Source organism: Rhineura floridana, chromosome 19 (genome assembly GCF_030035675.1).
Source record: "Rhineura floridana isolate rRhiFlo1 chromosome 19, rRhiFlo1.hap2, whole genome shotgun sequence".
Classification (NCBI taxonomy): domain Eukaryota; kingdom Metazoa; phylum Chordata; class Lepidosauria; order Squamata; family Rhineuridae; genus Rhineura; species Rhineura floridana.
Window position 1 is genome coordinate 7,377,246 of NC_084498.1, and position 19,686 is coordinate 7,396,931.

Sequence of the window (19,686 nt, forward strand, 5' to 3'; positions counted from 1 at the left end):
GCACACGCAAGCTCAGCCACCTTGTCCATGCGCCTGGGAGGGCGCGCACCGGAGGTCCGCACACACCCCCGCACTCCCGCTAGTGACACCGCTGCATAGTATCGGAGAGACCTAGTAAGTCTGAAATCCTGAACACCCTAACAAGGGGATATGTCCAAGTGGACACTGGAAATTATGTCCAGGTAAGCATGCAAAGGTTTGTGCTGGAAGATACTGAGGATGGATTTCCCTGGGTCACTTCTGTCCCTGGCTGTGGATGCACTTGACTAGGTAGCCTGAAGCAAGCCACTTATTCTCTGCCTCCCTGTGTGCAACGTGAGAGATAACAGCAGGGTTGTTGTAAGAAATCCAAAGGATTGTTTTTATATAATGTCATTATTATTGGGAAAGAGGTTTCTCTCAGTCTTCCATGTGCAGTATTGGAAGAGCACCTATCCTGTATAGTTCTTTGGAAGGCTCCCAGAGTTAATGCACAATGCACCACAAGAAACTATATAAAAGTAGGTCAAGCTATTTATCCGTCAAGTTTAGCAACGTCTTCCTGCAACTGGCAGCAGCCCTGCAGGGTCTCAGACATAGAAAGATTGCTCCCTCCGCTTGCTACCCAAGATACTTTCTTTCACTGGAAATGTCAGATGAATTAACCTGGGACCTTTGGCAAGCAACTCAAGTGCTCTGCCCTGAACTATGGTCCCTTCCTACAGGACAGCTTTAAAGACACCAAAACACAATGTTGTTTGATTAATTTATTTTTCAATTATGATTTTATCATCGTGGCTTGTTGTAATCTTATTCTCTGGGTTGGGGATCCTTTCTGCCTTCCTTGTGACATGTAGGGATAACAGTATCCTACCTTACAAGGTTGTTTGCAAGGAACCCTAAGCTAATATTGTTATATGTACATTTATTTTTATAAATGTGGTTATTCTTCAGTTCTTATAATCTGTGGCTTGTTTTTATAAGCTTCAAACAAACTAAAGTGCAATTTGTATCTATACATAGACACATATGAAAATATGATTTGATCATCTCTAACTTCTCATAGCCTTATTCTCAGGGCTGGAAATTCACTGTCAACCTCCCAAGTACAATGTGGGGATAACAGTGCCCTACTTCACAGGGTTGTCTGTAAGGAGCCCTGAGCTAACACTGATATATATGTATATTGATCATATTATTCAGTTTTCAATATAATCTCTGACTTGTTTTCATGATTTTATGCTGCAAACTAAGGATTGCCCTCCCCTCCTTTTCTGGCACATAGATATATACATAGATTTGATATCTTTAGTGTAGTGTAGTGGCAAATACAGTAGTGAAGTGCAGGGTCCCTTTATGATGGTCACACAGCCACACACACACCTTTTTTTTGCTGCTGGGTTGAGAATGAGATCCTTGGTAATACCTTCTCCCACAACAACAGACATCTCTAGGAGCCAATCAGCATGGAAGGGGGGGGGTGGAAGTGTTAGCTACTGAAAAGAGTCTTCTCAGTGGTTGACTCACCTCCTTTCACTCTGATAGGCTCCAATCAGCAGGAAAGGACAAGGAAGCATGTTAGAAGACTCTTATCAGTGATTAACACATTTCCTTTTCATGCTGATTGGTTTGTAGGATGCTGGGGACATAGGGACCAAAAATGCTCCCAAAAAAGTAGGGGGACTACGACGACCCCCCGACCCTGGATGACTACATCCCTGCTGCTGCCTGCCTCTGTCCCGTCCTGCAGCTTTAGCAAAATGGGAAACAGAGAAAGAAAAGAGATGGGAGAAGAGGCGTGGTGGGGGGAGAAGAGGAGGAGGGAGGCGGCCTCATCCCAGCCTCCTCCACATCTGGGCCAGTCACAGCCTCCCTCGGCCGCGCGGCTTGTCCAATCAGCGACGAGCTGCTGCAAGGCGAATCTCACTTTCAGGACAGGAACAAGCTCCCCGGCGCAGCCAATCGGCGCGCAGCTGCCCGCATCTGGGGGCGCCTGGCGGAGAGGAGCGCCATGGAGGTCCCCAGGTCTGGGCTGCTGCAGTAGCCGCCGCCGCCTGGACTGCGCCGCCGGCAGGTAAGCTGCCGGAGGAGGAGGAGGAGCAGGGATGGACGCAAAGCCAAGGGGAGGGATGGGTTTCCCCGCTTGCCCTTCTGGTGGCTCCGTTTGGTCGGTCGGTGGACACGTAGAGACGACGGTTTGGCGCCGCGGTTTTGGGATGCTGCAAAGGGCTGAAGGCTTAGGCTGCAATCCGAGGCGCGTCTACTCGGAAGCAAGCTCCATTGGGTTCATTGGGACTTACTCCCAGGAAAGTGTGTATAGGATTGCAGCATCCAATGCATGTCTACTTAGAAGGAAGCGCCACTGGGTTCAGTGGCGCTTACTTCTGAGTAGACGTGCATCTAGTTGTTAACGTGCGTTACTTGTTGAGAAAGGGGGAGGGGGCAAGAGGGGTTTTAAATTTTATTGTGATATATAGATATATTAACCCTAATGGCTAGAAGGGTGTAAACCCCCGCAAAACTCCAGCTTTGAAAATGCAGTGGGCACATTCTGCTGCACCAGATCCCTTAAAGCTGCTGGTCTTGGAAGCAAAACAGGGGTGGCTCTGGTTAGGATCCAGAGGAGATTCAGCTTCATAAATCCGGGGCACCAAAGGTGACTCTTGTTCCCTCCCCTATTTTTTTTTAAAAAACCCATTTTAGAACTCCATCATATTTTATTTTTATTTTCTGTGCTCCCTAAGTTTTTGTCAGGGGACTGAATTCTGCCGCCTCCCTCGCCAAGACTGTAGAGCCCAGGGTTTGACTGAAGATGCAAGAAAAGTGAGGATTCTGCATGTTGTGTTGAGGGCATGGAAGTGAGTGAGGAAGGATGAAGAGAGAGCCAGTTAGTGATGAGTTTGAGGTTTCCAGGTGTATTGGAATCTTATGGGGAAGGCTCTTGATGGGGGGGAAACCTGAGATTCTGGATTTCTCAGTGACCTCCTTAGCAGTACAAGATGGTAGAAATCCAGGAAAGAAGACCTGATAGGATCTTGCCTCTTTGCATTTTTTTTTCATCTGTAGGAATGTCATGTGGAGGCTGAGTCGATGTCTGAATGGCCAACAAAAGTGCTAGCTTAATGGAAAGAAAAACTTTTGTTTTTAGCACTTGTTAGTGACAGGCTCTTACAGATGGGGGATTTGGGATGCCAGCTTTTCAACTGGCCTTCGTAACTGTGCCTTATAATTGCTGCTTGGCACACTGACATTGGCAGCTGATAAGATTTATTTCTCACCATGCGAAGAAATGCTTCTTCTGCTGATTTTTGTGCATCAGGTGCACAGGCATGACGCTTCTCTCCCACACTAAGTGCACACACCCATCAGTTGGCAACCCTAGTGCTGTTATCCAGTGAAGGCGGAACAGAGGGTGCTTTCAAGCCTGACCCAAAGGTTGCTGCTCTTGTGTTGAAATCTGTGTGCATGTGCAATCGTTAATGTCGGCTGGCATATAAAAGAGGTGTTTTTTTTAAACTGAATGTCTGCGCTCTTCTCAAAGATGCTGTTGGATTCTCATGGAAAACATAACTGCCAATTTTAAGTACTGCTTCCAAAATGATCCCAGGTGTTGTGGAGGGGGCACACCTTTGCGCCTAGTGCATTTAGCCCAGAGTTGCACAGTGCCAACAGCTTGGTCTTGCAAAGAGAAGGTTTTCTTAGCCCTGGTATTCAAAGCGAGATTCTTATTTCTCCACGTGGGCCCTTCTTTGCAGAAATCTTCTCCGTGTGACAGTGATATGGTGAACCCACCATAGATAGCCTTTGCAAGATCAAAAACAGTCATGTGCACGTAGGCTTCCTAGCACCAGTTCAGGAGGCATATGGTAGAGGCCTCTAATGGGCCAGCAGCTACATCCACCAACCTCATAGTGCGGATGGGCTAGCGTTCTCCTTGAGATGCTAGCTTTTTTCCTGCAGGGAGATTTGGATTGCAGGGACACCTTTCAAATGAGTAATCCTACATTTGAGTTTTGAGGCGATCCTGTAAGGTGAGAGGACTGTACCACAGAAACTGCTGTGCATTTGATCGTGAGAGCTTGAAATGCTATTAATGTGATTAACCTCTTCCCCCCTTTTTAATCTCCATGTGGTTTTGCCTTCACCCTGTATAGTGAAATGAAATACCACTAAAACAATGAGTCCTACAAGCTTGATTCCTTAGAACGTTAGCTTCTTCTTTTAAGAAAAGCTCACAGCCCTCTTCGTGCCTCTTGAAGGCTCTTTTCGTGATCCATTCCAGGCTATATCAGAATAACAGCAGTTGCATAAGACCATGGAGTCAGCATTGCTAAGATACCAATTCATTAAAGCTTGTGGCTTTTCTAATGAAGGTATGTGCATTACTTCATGCGTGTTTTGATATTCCACAACAGCCTTTGCCATTTTGGTGCTCTTCAGGTGCTTTGGATGACAGTTCCCATCAGCCTCTGTCATTACAGCTATGCTAGCTGAGGCTAATGGGAGATGTAGTCCAAAACATTTGGAAGGGCAGGGTTGGCAAAGGTTGTTTTATGATTTGTCTTGCTGTGTGAGACCAGGACCATCCAACATTCTTGCCCCCCCCCCCAAAAAAAAGTGCCTTGTCAGCTATCTCCTGACTGCTCAGAAGCAGGGCACCAAAGTTCTGGTAACTAGTGATATACTACTCCTGTCTATGGAAGTTCCATTTTGTGCTGGAGAAACTGTCCTTTAGGAACTTGTCTGATCTTCTTCTTTCCCCATTCCCCCTCCCAAAAAAAGTTTGTGGCACTGAATTCCATAAGTGAATTCTGAGTGTTGAGAGGAAGCCTTTTTAACAGTCCTATTTCTACTGCTAGCCAGTTTGATGAGGACCCTGAATTTCAGTATTCTAAGCGGGGGGCCCACAATGTTCCTGTCTCTACACTATTTTATAAACCTCTACCATTAATATTCCCCCCCCCCCGGAGTTTTAGATGGCTCATATTTTATTTTTATTTATTTATTTATTTATTTATTAGTTGCCCATCTTAGGATAGACGACTCACTTTTGATTATCTTGCAGTGGCCTTGAGTGATTTTTTTGGTACGTACATAGCAGCGGCAGGCAAGATCCTGTTATCTGGATTCTGAAGGATTTCGCTGTTCTGGGTGTGAGCGTTGAACAAAATGGCTGGTTTTTTAATTCTCCAGAACAAGATTGGAATCCAGTGACTAGAACGACCTTGCACGCTTGAAGCAAGGGAAGTATGATAAACCAAAGAGAAATGAAAGAATCTAGTTGTCCCCTTTTAAAATAATAATAATAATAAATTCCTTCCAGTAGAACTTCTTGTGCTTTCTCTCTTTGGTTGTTTCACTTTTTTTTTTGTCCTTGTTCCCTTCTGTTTTATCTCTTTCCTCCTTCTTCTTTGCAAGCTGTAAAGCATTATCTCTGCAGATTCTCAACATTCCCATGAGCTGACTTGTAGGCTAACTGTTCCTGCAAACGCATGTGGCTGGTGCGATATTGTAAAGGCGCATTGTTGGTATGTGTGGGCTGCTGCTTTGCTTTTTCTGCCCCCTTTACTTTTTCTGAGAGCTGGTATAGCACAGTGGGGAGGAGAGCCTGACTGGGAGTCCTGAGTCTGTGAGTTCAAATCCCCGCTCGCGTCTCCTGGGTGCCAAGGGCCAGCTAAAGATCACCCCACAGTGAGTGGTTCGGGTTATGTGCCCTGCCACCTGTGCAGCTGTGGGCAAGCGGCATAGTCCCAAGGAGCCCAGTTGCCCTCCAGCTGGCAGTTGCGGACAAGGAAGGGGCTGGCTTGTGCAGCTGTGGCAAGCTGAGCAGGCCCTAACCAGCTGGGAAGGACTAGCCTCAGAGGGAGGCAATGGTAAACCCCCTCTGAATACCGCTTACCATGAAAACCCTATTCATAGGGTCGCCATAAGTTGGGATCAACTTGAAGGCAGGCCATTTACATTTCATTACTTTTCCTGATCCTTCTGGTTTAATTGTTGCAAGATCGTCTTCACACAAGGGGATCTCAAAGTTTATGCAGTCAGCAGATCCAAGTGGTAAGTCCTAGGATCCAAGTTCCAGGGAACTGCATGCACGAATGCTCCTTTTGGGAACAAGCACATGCACTCCTGAATGCACATGGAAAACGAGTATGTCGGGTAGAAGGGTTCATCCTAGCCTCAGTGGAAACACTGATAGAGCATCTGCTTTATTTAGGGAAGGTCCCAGGTACAATCTCCAACATCTCCAGGTAGAGGTGGGAAAGACCCATGTCTGAAACTCTTCAAAGCTGTTACTGGTCAGCGCAGGCAATGCTGAGCTCGGTGGAGCAATGGTTTAGTGCAATAGAAAGCGGCTCACTTATGTTCCTATTTAATTTGGCATTGTGGGTTTTTTCCCAGAACCGTGAGGACTAGAATCTTAATTTGTTTTGAGAGGATGGCCTGTAGTTCAGTGGTAGAGCACAAGCTTTGCTTATAAAAGGTCTCTGGTTCAGCCCAGGCTGATTGTCTGGGGAATACTGAGCTAGATGGTCGAGTGGCCTGACTTGGTATAAAGCAGCTTCCTCTGTCCTTTGTTATTTGCTATAATCTTATCTGTAGGGAGATGTTGAAACATGTCAGCCTCCACTAGGCCTGTGAATGGAGTTCCTGTTTAGCCATCATACTGAACAGGCATTGCTAGGCCTATGTTTCTCCTCCACCTCATGCATTTGTCTAATCTAGGTATAGCCAACGTGGTATCCGTTGATATGTTGTTAGACTACAGCTCCCATTGGCCCTGGCCAGCATGGCCAGAGGTGAGGCATGATGGGAACTGGAATCCAGCAACAACATATGGCGGGCCACACACATTCTCCACCCCTAGACTAATTCCTAATATCCTGGGGTAGCAGATTCCTTAAATTAATTTTGCACTGTAGGACAAATTTATTCTGTCCATTCTGAATCTTCTGCCATTCAGGTTTGCTGGATAACCCCACTTTCTAATATTATTTGAGAGGGAGAAAAACGTTGTCCCAGCCACTTTTCCCACACTATGCATAATTCTAAAAATGTTCATATATCTGTTGTGACTCATTCCACCGTTATTTCTCTTTTTTTCTTAAATTAAAAAGGGCCCAAATATTGTAGCCTGTCCTCACAGGACAGGTGCTCCAGAACTTTACAATGTACTGCAAGAGCCGCTGCCCCATAGATTTGCTTTTAGCTTGCTGAGCCTGTAAACGTTTGCATTTTTTTATTTTATTGTACACCACTTCAGTAGTTTTTGATTGCAAAGTGGTTTATAAATCCAGCACATAAAATAAAATACAGTCCTGATGTTTTTATATTCAGTCACTTTCTTAATCCTAACATGAAGTTTGCTTTTTTGTGCAAGCAAAGACACAGGTCTAGGCTGAGTCCAGGTCAAAAAGAGCCAGTGGGTACAGTGTCTGTGGAGCTATCCTGAAACCTCGGAGACAAACATAACACTAAGCCGTGGTTTGTTCCACAAGCCATGAGTTGCCTCATAGATGAGCAAACAAGCTATGACTTGCTTCTCCAAAGCATGTTGAGTTTTCCATCTGCTCTTGACTTGTGCCATTGTAGCTTATGAGAGTCTGGGGTGGCCAAACAAACCATGGTTAAGCAAGGCTGTTGGGTTTGGACATAATGCCAAGCCATAGTGAAAATAAACCTTGGTTCATGAGTCAACAATAAATTGTGGCTTCACATTGTGGTTTGTTGCCAGACAGTCTAGGGTTAGTTTGCAGGGCTGGGTCACTGAGACAAATCACACGCAGCCTAAACAAGCTGTGACTGACAGTTATGTGCAAACCAAGCCAAGGTTTCTCTTGTCTTGTGTTCTGCAACCTTGAGCGGTCCCCCACAAGGGATATTGCTGCATAGACCAAGAGGTGCCCAGTTCAGAACCTAGTCGAACTTGACGCGGATGTGGGTATTGTGTGTATTGACAGAAAATGTATTTTTATTTTATTTATTACACCTATATCCCACCTTTCCTCCAAGGAGTTCAGGGTGGCACAAACATGGTTTTCCCCCTCCAGATTTGCACGCACCCTTTCCCCTCCTTTTTAACAGTCCTGGTTGAAAGTTTTATAAAAAACAGTTGTTGCCTTTCCAGCAAATAAATAGAAGTAAACAAAATGCTTCTGCCTATGCAGAAGCCCCTAAAACACCATCGTATTAAAAACAGTACAGCATAGACATTTAACAAGACTAATAAAACTACAGCACTAAAACAACCTGATGCACACAGCAGAATCCAGAGAAAGCCATGGGGGAAAGACAAGGTTGTTGCTTGCCTGTAGAACCCAAATTGAAAGCTGGCGATAGTGGGGAGCCTGATAGAATCATAGAATCATAGAGTTGGAAGGAGCCTTGTAGGCCATCGAGTCCAACCCTCTGCTCACAGCAGGAAATCCACAGCTAGAGCATCTCCCACAGATAGCTGTCCAGCCTCTGCTTGAAGACATCCAGCGAAGGGGATCCCACCACCTCCCTAGGCAGTCGGTTCCATTGCCGAACTGCCCTTACTGTCAAGAAGTTCCTTCTAATGTCCAATCTGAATTTATGCTCCTGCAACTTAAAACCATTAGACCTAGTCCTACCCTCTGGGGCAGCAGAGAACAAATCTGTACCCTCCTCTATGTGACAGCCCTTCAGGTACTTAAAGAGTGCAATCATGTCACCCCTCAGCCTTCTCTTCACCAGACTAAACATGCCAAGTTCCTTCAACCTTTCCTCATAAGACTTGTTCTCCATACCGGCTATCATCCTCGTCGCCCTCTTCTGAACCCTCTCTAACTTGTTTATATCTATCTTAAAATGAGGCGCCCAGAACTGAACGCAGTATTCCAGATGAGGCCTGACTAATGCAGAATATAGTGGGACTATTACTTCCCTCGACCTGGAAACTATAGCTCTGTTTACGCAGCCCAAAACCGCGTTTGCCTTTTTTGCCACAGCATCACACTGCTGGGTCATGTTCAACTTGCTATCCGCTACAATTCCAAGGTCCTTCTCACACGCACTACTCCTAAGCCTGGTATTTCCCATCCTGTACCCATGCATTTTGTTTTTGTGGCCTAAATGCAGAAGCTTGCATTTGTCTTTATTGAATTTCATTTTATTAATTTCAGCCCAATTTCCTAGTCTATCCAGGTCCCTTTGGATTTTATTCCTGTCTTCCATTGTGTTAGCTATCCCTCCCAGTTTCGTATCATCCGCAAACGTCATAAGGCTTCCCTCCACCCCATCATCTAAGTCATTGATAAAAATGTTGAAGAGTATCGGCCCCAGGACAGAACCCTGTGGCACTCCACTCGAGACCTCCTTCCAGTCCGAAGCAGAGCCACCGACGACCACTCTTTGAGTACGGTTTTCCAACCAGTTGTGAATCCACCTGACAGTATTTCCATCTAGTCCGCATTTGACCAGTTTGCTAATCAAAAGGTCGTGGGGGACTTTGTCAAACGCTTTGCTGAAATCTAGATAGATGACATCTACAGCATTTCCACCATCTACTAAGCTAGTGACCCGATCAAAAAAAGAGATAAGATTAGTTTGACAGGATTTTTTCTTGACAAACCCATGCTGGCTCCTACTAATCACAGCATTGTCATCTAGATAGTTGCCAATGGACTCTTTTATTATCTGTTCTAATATCTTTCCCGGTATTGAAGTCAGACTGACCGGCCTGTAATTCCCCGGATCTTCTTTTTTACCCTTTTTAAAGAGTGGGATGACGTTTGCCCGTCTCCAGTCCTCCGGCACCTCTCCTGGGTGGGTGGGGGGAGCACCACAAAGGGGGTCCTGTAAAGAGAAGCCATTCATTGCCCTTCATAATCGTAGTGAACGCTGGCATGTGGGGCCAAGCTTCTCTTGATGATCTAGTGAGCAGGAAGACATCTCAAGCTTCTCTTGATGATCTAGTGAGCAGGAAGACGCCTCAAGGCATCATGCAGCTGTTCTGGATTTTAAAGCCGTGCACATATGAGGGAAAGGGGACACAGCCATCCCCCCAATTGCCTTACCTTTTGTGATGACTACTCTTAGCTACTGTCTTTTGAAGGGTTTGGTGGTGATGTGGGGATGAATTGGCTAAAATAAGGGAGAGCCAGGGCTTGGGGGCTGTGGATTTCATGAAGGACTCCCTTCCCTTTCCCCTCTTTCCTTTCCTCCCAAATAATTCAGGCAAAGGTTTAAAGGCAAGAGGTAGCCCAGCACTTTGGCGGCAGCCCAGAGGCGAACAGGCAGCCGAAGCAGTTGCATTAGCGTTGTTCATCTTGCTTCCGCGTGTCAGTCAGCAACCAAAAGGCTGCATTCTGGACTGAAGGACGCTTCTGAAAGTCTTCAGGGGCTAGTAGCCGTCAGACCCACATCTTCACAGCTGTGTGATGTGATGATGGCTTTTTAAATTTTTTAAATTATATTTATATCCTGTCTTTTTTCCCATCATGAACCCCAAGGCTGTGTACATGTCTCCCATACAGCCATTAACCAGACCAAGACCTTCAGCAAGGTGGGACCTTTAAAAAGGGGGATTAGGCAGGTTTGTGGAGGATAGGTTTATCAACAGCTGTTAGCCCAGAAAGAATAGCTGTAAGTAGAACCTCCAGATCTGAAGGCAGTATATCTCTGAATACAAGTTTAGGGAAGGATGGGGGAACTGGGATTGTAATTTGTTTTGTTTATAATACTGAATTTTAAACTGCTGTAACCAGCCCTGCGACCTGCTGGTGAAGGACAGATGATGATGATGATGATGATTTTAATAATAATAATAAAAAAACTAGAGGGGGGTGGGGTGACTGCCTTTGCACCCTGTTTTGGAGCTTCTTAGAGGCACCTAGTTGGCCCTTGTGAGGAACAGAATGTTTGGCTAGGTGGATCTTTGCTTTGATCCAGTTGAGTTCCTCTTGTGGTTTTAATTATTGTTGTTGTTGTTGTTGTTGTTGTTATTATTATTATTAGATTTCTTACCCACGCTTCATTATAAGGTCCTAGGGTGGATTACAACAATTTAAAATTCAGTTTTTAAAAACAATTTAACACAAACGATTGCATCTGTGTAACAGCAAGATGGTTAATAAAGGGTGACTGATTTTGTGTTATGGGATCTTCAGTGTATCTCTAATGACAGATTTTTTTTCTTTTCTGAAACTGTTTGGATTCTGCACTATTTTCACATTCCACTTGTGTCTCTGCGTAGTTCCCAAAAGCTAATTTGAATTGGCCTTTGTTGTGTGTGTGTTTGTTGTTTTCTTTTAATCTGTGCAATTTATTTTGAACTCTCTCTCTCCGCTGTTTGTGTTGTTTTCTGCAGCCCATGCTTCTGCAACTGAGTTTTTCAATATAAACCTGGCAGTTCAATGAGGAACTGCCTTAAAGAAAATTAAAACCTCCATAGGCTTTCAAGAAACTGCCTGGATGTAATGGGTTCTGGGGAGTTTTAGGACTCTAATGGGAACAGAAAGAGTTATTACAAACTTTGTTTTAACCTCATTAAAAACAGATAAATGTTGCTGGCTCGTGTAGGGCTACGCCACCCTGGTTAGTCAAGCAAGGTTACAGAAAAGTGACACTTTTTCCTTTGGCTTTTTTGGTTGCTTGTGAGTAGCAGAAAATAAAATACAGAGGAGAAACTTAAGTTCACAGTCTGTGGTGTCCTGTCTGGGGGTAATGTTGCTTGTGAGGAATTTCACAGGCTAAATTCAGTTAGAAGATGTTGGGCCTCAGACAGGTCAAGCCTTGACTTTCTTGTCACATGAATGCTAAGGACTCACCTTTAGGGCCACATTCACACTGTAGGTTTATTCTATTATTATTCCACTTTAAACAATCATGGCTTCCTCCAAAATATCTTGGGAAATGTAGTTTGTGAAGAGCGCTGAGCATTGTTAGGAGACTCCTATTCCCTTCACAGAGCTACAGTTCCCAAAATGGTTTAATAGTCAGTCCCTCTTCCCAGAAAACTCTAGGAATTATAGTTCTATGAGGGGAATAGGGGTCTCTTAACAACCCTCAGCACCCTTCACAATCTACACTTTCCAGGATACTTTTGGGGCAGCCATGACTGTTTAAAGTGGAATAATAGTAGAATAAATGTATAGTGTGAATGTGGCCTAGAGCTCTGCAAGGGAGAGATCTGAAAGGCTGCATGCTGACATGTGGCATCCACCATATGTGTTTCCCACAATGCCCTGGAGTGATGCTGCATTAGAAACAGTACAAGAAATTAAAATGGCAGCTCCATGGGATTGCTGCTGCCACAGGCAGGGGACGGGTGGCACAGACATACGAGGAGGCCACCAAACCTAGCGCTGGCCTTGACCAGTCGTCTTCAGACTTTGTAATGCCAAAAATTTCACATTGGCCTGTTCGCCACAGAAGAACCATTGTGTGTTGTAGAAAATTCTGGAATGTATTCTAGGGCTCTCACTGTTCAGGTGTAGCCAGTGATGTTCCTGTCTCGATGAACATAAGAAGAGCCCTGCTGAAACACACCAAAAACCCATCCAGGCCAGCATCCTGTTCTCACAGTGACTAACCAGAGGCTTCTGTGAAGCCCACATGTAGGACCTGAGCGCAACAGCATTCTCTCAACTTGTGATTTGCAGCAATTGGCATGCTACCTCTGACAGTGGAGGTCATGGCTAGTAGCCATTGCTAACCTTTTCCACCATAAACTTGTCTAGACCCTGGTTAAAGCCATCCAAGCTGGTGGCCATTAACACCACTGCCGACGCCAGGCCTGCTGCGCCATACCCAACCCCTGCATACAAGCGGCACAGGGCTAATAAACCTGCCCACATGTCCCACCTACCTTTATCTCTCCTATGCCTGCCATCAACCAAGATGGTGATAGGGGTGTCAACCAATCAACCAATCTTGGTTGATGGCAGGCGTGTGCACTGCATTCACAGGGATGAGAGAGGTAGGTGGGGCATGCATGCGGGCTTATTGAAGCCTGCACTGACTGTATAGCGGGGAGGTACCTGGGAGTTCCCTTGCCGCAATCCACAGCAGGGTCAGGAGCCGACACTACCGCAGATTGCAGAACTGGAGTGCTACCTCCCACCTTAAGGAGGCGCCCCTCTGGGCCACAGGGTCCCTGGCCGCCTCCTGGCGCTGGCCCGGCCCTGATGAATTCACCTTGTGGCTGTGAATTCCATAGTTTAACTATGAACTGAGAAATGAAGCACCTCTTTTTGTCTGTCCTAAATTCAGTTTCATGGGTTGGGCCCCAGTTCTAGTACTATATGAGAGGGAGAACGGCTTATTTCTATCCACTTTTACCCACACCATGCATAATTTTATAGATGTCTTTCATGTCTCCCTTTACATGCTCCCCCCCCAAACTAAAAAGTCCCCGATGTTGTAAATTCTGAGCGCACTTTGTGCTACTTCAGAAAATACCCAGTATTATCCAGTGGTGCTACACTACAGGAAGCAGATCAGATAGCAGTGGCCAACATAGAAGACCCTAAACTGGCGGTGGTGAGCCTCAGGAATATTCCAAGTCCTATCCGGAGTGGTAGGTTTTCATGAGCAAAAACAAGTTTCTCACCCATTTACTTAAAGAGAAGTAAAGACAATTCTGCATGCAGGATGTCAGTGGGGGTTTCCCTAAGAACTAACAGTCAGGGAAGGATTTAGAGCAGGTGGTGACTAACTTGCAGCTAGAGATGGAAGGATCATCTGCCAATTTTGGTTCTCTCTCTCATTTTTCCGGTCTTAAACTCACTTCTCCATGTTTCTGCAGCAGTTTGCGGATTATTATTTTTAAAAAACCTCATGAAAATTCTTCTGCATTTTAGTGCAAATTTCTCCTAATAAGCACAATTTTGTATACAGTTTTGACTAATGTACAATTTTTGCAAGCAATTTCTCCTAATACAATGAACTTTTTAATGTTATTTTCACTGATATATTCATTTTAAGGCAGATTTCCCCCTCCTAGATGCATTGTTGCAAAAATTGTTTGGTGGGAAAAGTGCGTCCAAAATTCTGAGAAGTGTGAATATTGAAGGATAGCTGTATTTTGATTCTCGTATTGTTTTGGGAAGTGCAGATTTGATTGATTCCCTTCCTGTGGCCTCCAGATGGTGTGGGGCTCCAACTCCCACCAGCCCTAGCCAGCATGGCAAATAATTGGGGAATATGACAGTTGTAGTCCAGCAACATCTGGAGGGCCACAGGTTAGCCATCCATACTTTAGAAGACAAATCAGTCAGGATGGGAAAGGGGCTGGCGTGGAAGCCGCCTAAAACCAGCCTGCCAAACCAAGCTATTGTAAAAGTAGTTGAAATCACATCTTTGAAGCACTCTGTGCTCCCAATCAGCGCTGTATAAATGCTACGTAATTAACTGTTTTAATATGGTCTTCAAAGGGCTGTCTGTGTGTGCCCTTGCGGTTGGCTCTTTGCTTTTGTACCGCTTCCTATCTGGTGGCAATCTGACTCTTCCTGCTTCCTTTGTTTACAGTGGCCCCTGCCAATCACTTTCCCTTTTTTGGTGTGGGTTTTTGATGTGGGCTTCCGCGGTGGCGGAAGTTTCACAGCAGCTAAGGGTGCAGCGTTGTAGGCACTGTTCCCAGTTCATGGGGTAACTATTCTTATGCGGTGGCTGGCAGAGCTCCTGAAACCCAGACCCTAAAGGAAATGGAAAACCAGCCCTGGGGTGGGGAGGTCATTTGCTACAGCTTTGTTGGTTTTGTGTACGCCTGTGTGCATCAAATGCACTTATGGGACTCTACCCTTAAGTGCAGCTGTGATGGTGCCTAAGAAAGCTTTTGTCCATTATGAACGTGGCTGTAGCAGCAGCGATTACACAAGGAGCACAATACGTGTTGTAAATTTCCTAGTGCAGTGTGTGGCAACTTGTGTGTATCCACAGTGGGTGTTTACTCTGAAATCACTGTGAACATGCTGTCTTCCTTCCCCACACACACATGTTTGTGCATCTACATAACATTGTCAAATCGTTTCCTGCCTCTTTTCTTTTTTGCTTCCAGGCTCAGGGTTCCTCTAGACAACCTGTTTATTCAGCATTTGCCCTGATTTGCTTGCACAAAGCTTATTCAAAGGTGGTTATTATTATTAATTGCATTTCTTAGTTGCTGTTTTCATGAGAAGTGAGACAAAGCCTTACAAAATGAGTCAAACGTTAAAATCAAGTATAAAAAAATCAAGTGTAAAGCAAACCTAAAAACACTTCCATAATACATATAAAAAGGTCTAACACAACCCACCCACTAAAAGATAAGCAATAAAGAGGCCACAAATATACCTAAAACCCTACAAATTAAGGACAAAAAGCCTGGGTGAAGAGAAACATTTTGCCTGGCACCTAAAAAGAGATAATGATGGTGCCAGGCATGCCTCCTTGGCGAAAGCATTGCACAAGAGGCGAGCCACCACTGAAAAGGCCGTTCTCATGTTGCCACCCTCTGCATCTCCCTCAGAAGGGCACATAGAAAAGGGCCTTGGATGAGAAACACAGGGGCTGGATTGGTTCATGTGGGGAGAGGCAGTCCTTGGGGTATTGGAGTAGTGCTGTTCTCCATGAGTGTGACTGGAACTTGGAGGGATGCACACCTGCATTGAGCACTCTAGAGTGTGGAAAGGCAGTAATTTTTCCATATGTTGCTTGTAGAGCAGGGGTTGTGTAGCACTGAAAGCTCACTGTGGGGAAGCTTAAGTGTTAAGGTCCACAGAGAATTGCCTCAGGCCAAAGGGCTTTTCCCATCATGGCCCCCTTTAAGAAGGCCCCAATCCGCTTCTGTAGGGGTCAGGGCAGCCTCTCCACCAGCTAGGGAGGGGGGAGAATATCCGCTAAATCGGACTTAGTACTGGATTCCGACTGAATTCGACAGTCTGCTATCTTTTCGGACCGGCACTGATTTCTTGCGGAGGGCTGCCGCTATAATCGGCATGGATTCCGCCCCCCCCAATTTCCCCCCCTGATTTCACATAATTTCATCTAAGTTGATGTATTCATAACAGTGGGTAGGTTGTGATAAATTGGAAAGAATAAACCACATGGAACGCCGTGATCATTTATGGAGGCATTTACATTAAAGATTACGCAATTTTTTTCTGCAACCAAAAATCCCCCAAAACAGCTGATCGATCGGCAGGCGCCAAAGGGAACAAAAAAAAGGGTGGATTGGGATGGAATGACGCACTGTTGGAATACAAGAATGAGGCAGTGAACCCCATCCCTACCAGCAGCCAAGCTGCGAGACTGTAGGATGGGGCAGGGAGGAGCTGCAAATGCCTGGGGCTGATGAGGGTCTCCTGCAGCTGCCGAGCATAAACAGCCCAGAGCTAGCAGGCGGGAGGATGGTGTACAGAACACAGGCAGGAGGCCTTGAAAAGGACTCGTTGTTGTTGTGACTCCATGTGTGGGGATTTAGATTCGTGGAGTTTTGGTGAAGGGAGGGAGAGTCTGTAGCGAAGGCTAAAGCCTCAGTAAAGTCCATCTTACGGCACTCCTGTTGGTTTTGGTGGTAATTGGGACTCGTGGTCAGGCCTAATTTCCCATGGAACCCATGGATTGGGAGGCCTTCAACATGCCCCTCTCCCAGGACGGGCTCACACTATGCAAGATTCAAGCCCCTCCGCTAGTGGTAGCCAACAGGGTGGCTGCCAGATATTGTGGACTACAGCCCCCATCATCCCTGACCATTGGCCCCGCTGGTTGGGATGAATGTGAATTGTAGTCTACAACATCTGCAGGGCGCCACATTGGGTACTCCTGTGCTACACTGACCAGTGCTCTTTATTCTCGTGGCTGAGGTGATGCCTTTTCTTAGCACAGGGGAATGCCAGCATTGAGTGTGGTGTGTGCTGACGCCAGAGTGTAAGGCGTGAGCCAGCAAACCCCCAATTGAAATGTCACCTTGGCCATATACTTAGTGAATGGCTCTTCTCTCTCAGAATAACTCCACCTACAACATAGGGATTGGTATAGCGGCTTACCTGAGGACTGTCTTGCTGAGTAAGACTGCAGATCTATCTAACCCTCCTATCAGTCTCCAGCAGCTGCAGATGCCCGTTTTTATCCTTGCAAGGAGCGCCTGGAGGTGATAGCATATCTCTGAGACCCAGATGCTGGAGACAATCAGTGAGAAAGGCTGGCTCTGAACATGGAGGTTACCCACTGATAGACAAATTAATGGAAGATAACCTTTTGTTAAAAAGCCACATACCTTTTACATGGTTGTTTTACTGAGAAAATGAGTAGCCTGGTTTGCATGTAACACTCGGTCATGGTTTAGTGGCACAAGAGTGAGGCAAACCTTGGCCTTGCACGCTCCTCCTCCTCCTCTAATGTGACCATTTGGGGAGGAAGAGCAGGATATAAATCTAATGAAAAATAAAATAAGTAAATAAATCAACAGGTTTCCACTTCTGTCTGAGGTTGACTATAGTTTAGTGTTGCCTGAACCCTAAGCTCTAGTTAATTTTCACTACAGTCAGTGAAAGCAAGCCAGCTTTATAAACTATGGTTTGAAGTTGACTTGTTTCTATTAAACAGAGTTAAGACCAGTGCTTTTTTTGGTAAAAAAAAATGAGGTGCCAGTACTCATACTTTGACGAAAGTATCATGGGTGCCAGCACAAAATGGCTGGCATGGGCAGCAAAAAAACAAGGTGCCGGTACTCTGTGGTGATGAACACAGTCACACACAAAAAAAGCCCTGGCTGAGACTAATTGCTGTTTGTCCTAGTTCAGATGTCATGACAAGCTGCAGGTTGGCTAAAGCAAAAGCTTCTGAATTCCTCCTCTTGTTGGTGCCAGAGAAGGAGGAGAAAGAAGTGGGTTTGTCCTCATAACACTAAACCATAGTTTAGTGTTATGTACAAGCAAGGTGCTGTCAGGGGTAGGGAACCTCCAATCCGCAGGTCTAATTCATATACTTTGTATGTTGGAGTGCTTTAAACTTCAAAAGTGTAATATAAAGAGCTCCCTTTGGGAGGAGGAGCGAGATACAAATTTAATACATATATAATAAATAAGGATAACTGCTAAGTATTATTACATTGCCATACAAGAGAATTAGAATACAGAGTAATACAGTTACAAATAAATAAAACAGACAATAGCAATACAATCAGTGATCAAAGTTAAAAGATTCCTGGAAGTCAGTTTAGCTCAAAAATTATTAAAATAATATGCTCTGAATAACCAGTCCCCAATATACAATCCTTGGCAGGAGCATTTTGCACCAATTGTAGTTTCTGAATATATGTCCCCACTTTGGGCCAAGAAAGCCCTATTTAATATTTTTAGATTCCCAAACTAGAGTTTCACCTGGTTGTCAATCCTGATTCGCAGGCCAAGCATAATCCATAGTTTGTTGCTACGGAAAGAAGGGCCCATGAACCTGAGGCTCAGGCATTTGACTCCAAACCATTTGGCACAATACCCATTTAATAAATCCTCTGCCTATTAAAATAGTCACAAATGGAAAGCATGATATGTTAGCCTCATTGTTTGGACATTGTTTATTTCTGGAGTGCGTTGTTGGCCCTGTTCATTGTCTCTGTTTTATGTCCTTGCAAGCCTACAGTTCCAACAAGCTTTAGCAGAAAGAAAAATGCTTTCTTTCTCTCCATCTCTCACAGCGGCTGTTTAATATAATTTTTCGCTTTGGCTTTCAGAGGGCCTCATTCCTGAACTCCATTTGCCAAATGGTTTGAAGATTTGATACAAGGTGGAGTGGTCTGAACCAGAATCCAAGTAGCAAGCATCTCTAGATAAAGCAGGCCAGGGTATAATAATTTAACACTCATAGCATGTTGCATGTGTAATTTCTTGACTGGCAAAGGACAATCTGTCTAGCTGTTTGGGAAAATATACGTTATGCATAGGTTCTTAAGTCTTTCTAACGGATTGACTGACTTGCTCACATGGGATGTAAAAATCGCTGGTGTCATTTCAGATAAATATATTAAACATATCATGGTTTGTTTCTCCCAAGCTTTTCCAGATGCTCTTCCCTTGGGCATTTGTAGTTTTGTGAGAATCTGGGGTAGGAGGCCAAACAAACCATGGTTAAGGAAAGATGCCAGGCTTACACACAAGACCAGGCCATGGTTAAAACAAACTATGTAAGCCAACAACAAGCCATGGTTTCATATTGTGGTTTGTTACCAGTCAACAAGCATTGGTTAAGCTTACTGGGCAGGGTTCAGATGATCAAATAAACCATAGTTAAATAAATCATGGCTTAGTGTTGCATATAAACCAGGCCATTTACACCTTTGTTTTGTGACACTGACATACAAATTTCAGTGCTTTTGTAGTGCAAGATTCCTCCATTACTAAAAGTAAATCTGATAATGAGGAGTTTGTATGTGCCTTCATAGCCCAAGGCTACTATAATTATTACAAATATCTGAAAGTGGAACATTTTGTACAACTGTTCTTCAAAATGGATGACATGAAATGTGCCCCATACCTTCCAGAAAGCTGGAATTTGGTACGCATGTAGTCCAAGATACCATGATGACTAGGAAAGTCTTAAATGAGGTTACATTTAATGGTCAAAATTCAGGACACAAATTTTACCTCCTAAACAGGAGGCTGAACAACTTAGTGCCGTCAAAACCAGATATTGAATCTATTGCTGGGCTATGAGGATTTTGTTGCCGTTCCACATGTTTGAATCAGCCTCCTTGGTGGCGGGATA

General features: G+C 44.9%; 1 protein-coding gene across 5 annotated transcripts in view; it reads left to right on the forward strand.

Moving 5' to 3' along the window:
* CAMKK2 (calcium/calmodulin dependent protein kinase kinase 2) overlaps positions 1-19,686 on the forward strand; it is a 71,112-nt gene that overhangs the window by 3,158 nt on the left and 48,268 nt on the right. For 2 of the 5 annotated variants that reach the window (XM_061603040.1, XM_061603041.1), the window contains exon 1: positions 2,777-2,802. The exons of 1 other annotated variant lie outside the window; for it this stretch is intronic. In XM_061603040.1, coding sequence (XP_061459024.1) covers positions 2,792-2,802 — 11 coding nt within the window. In that variant the 5' untranslated portion in view covers positions 2,777-2,791. Of the gene's footprint in view, positions 1-1,910; positions 2,054-2,495; positions 2,636-2,776; positions 2,803-19,686 lie in introns of those variants that run through there. 2 more of the 5 variants (XM_061603042.1, XM_061603043.1) reach the window with 2 other exon arrangements.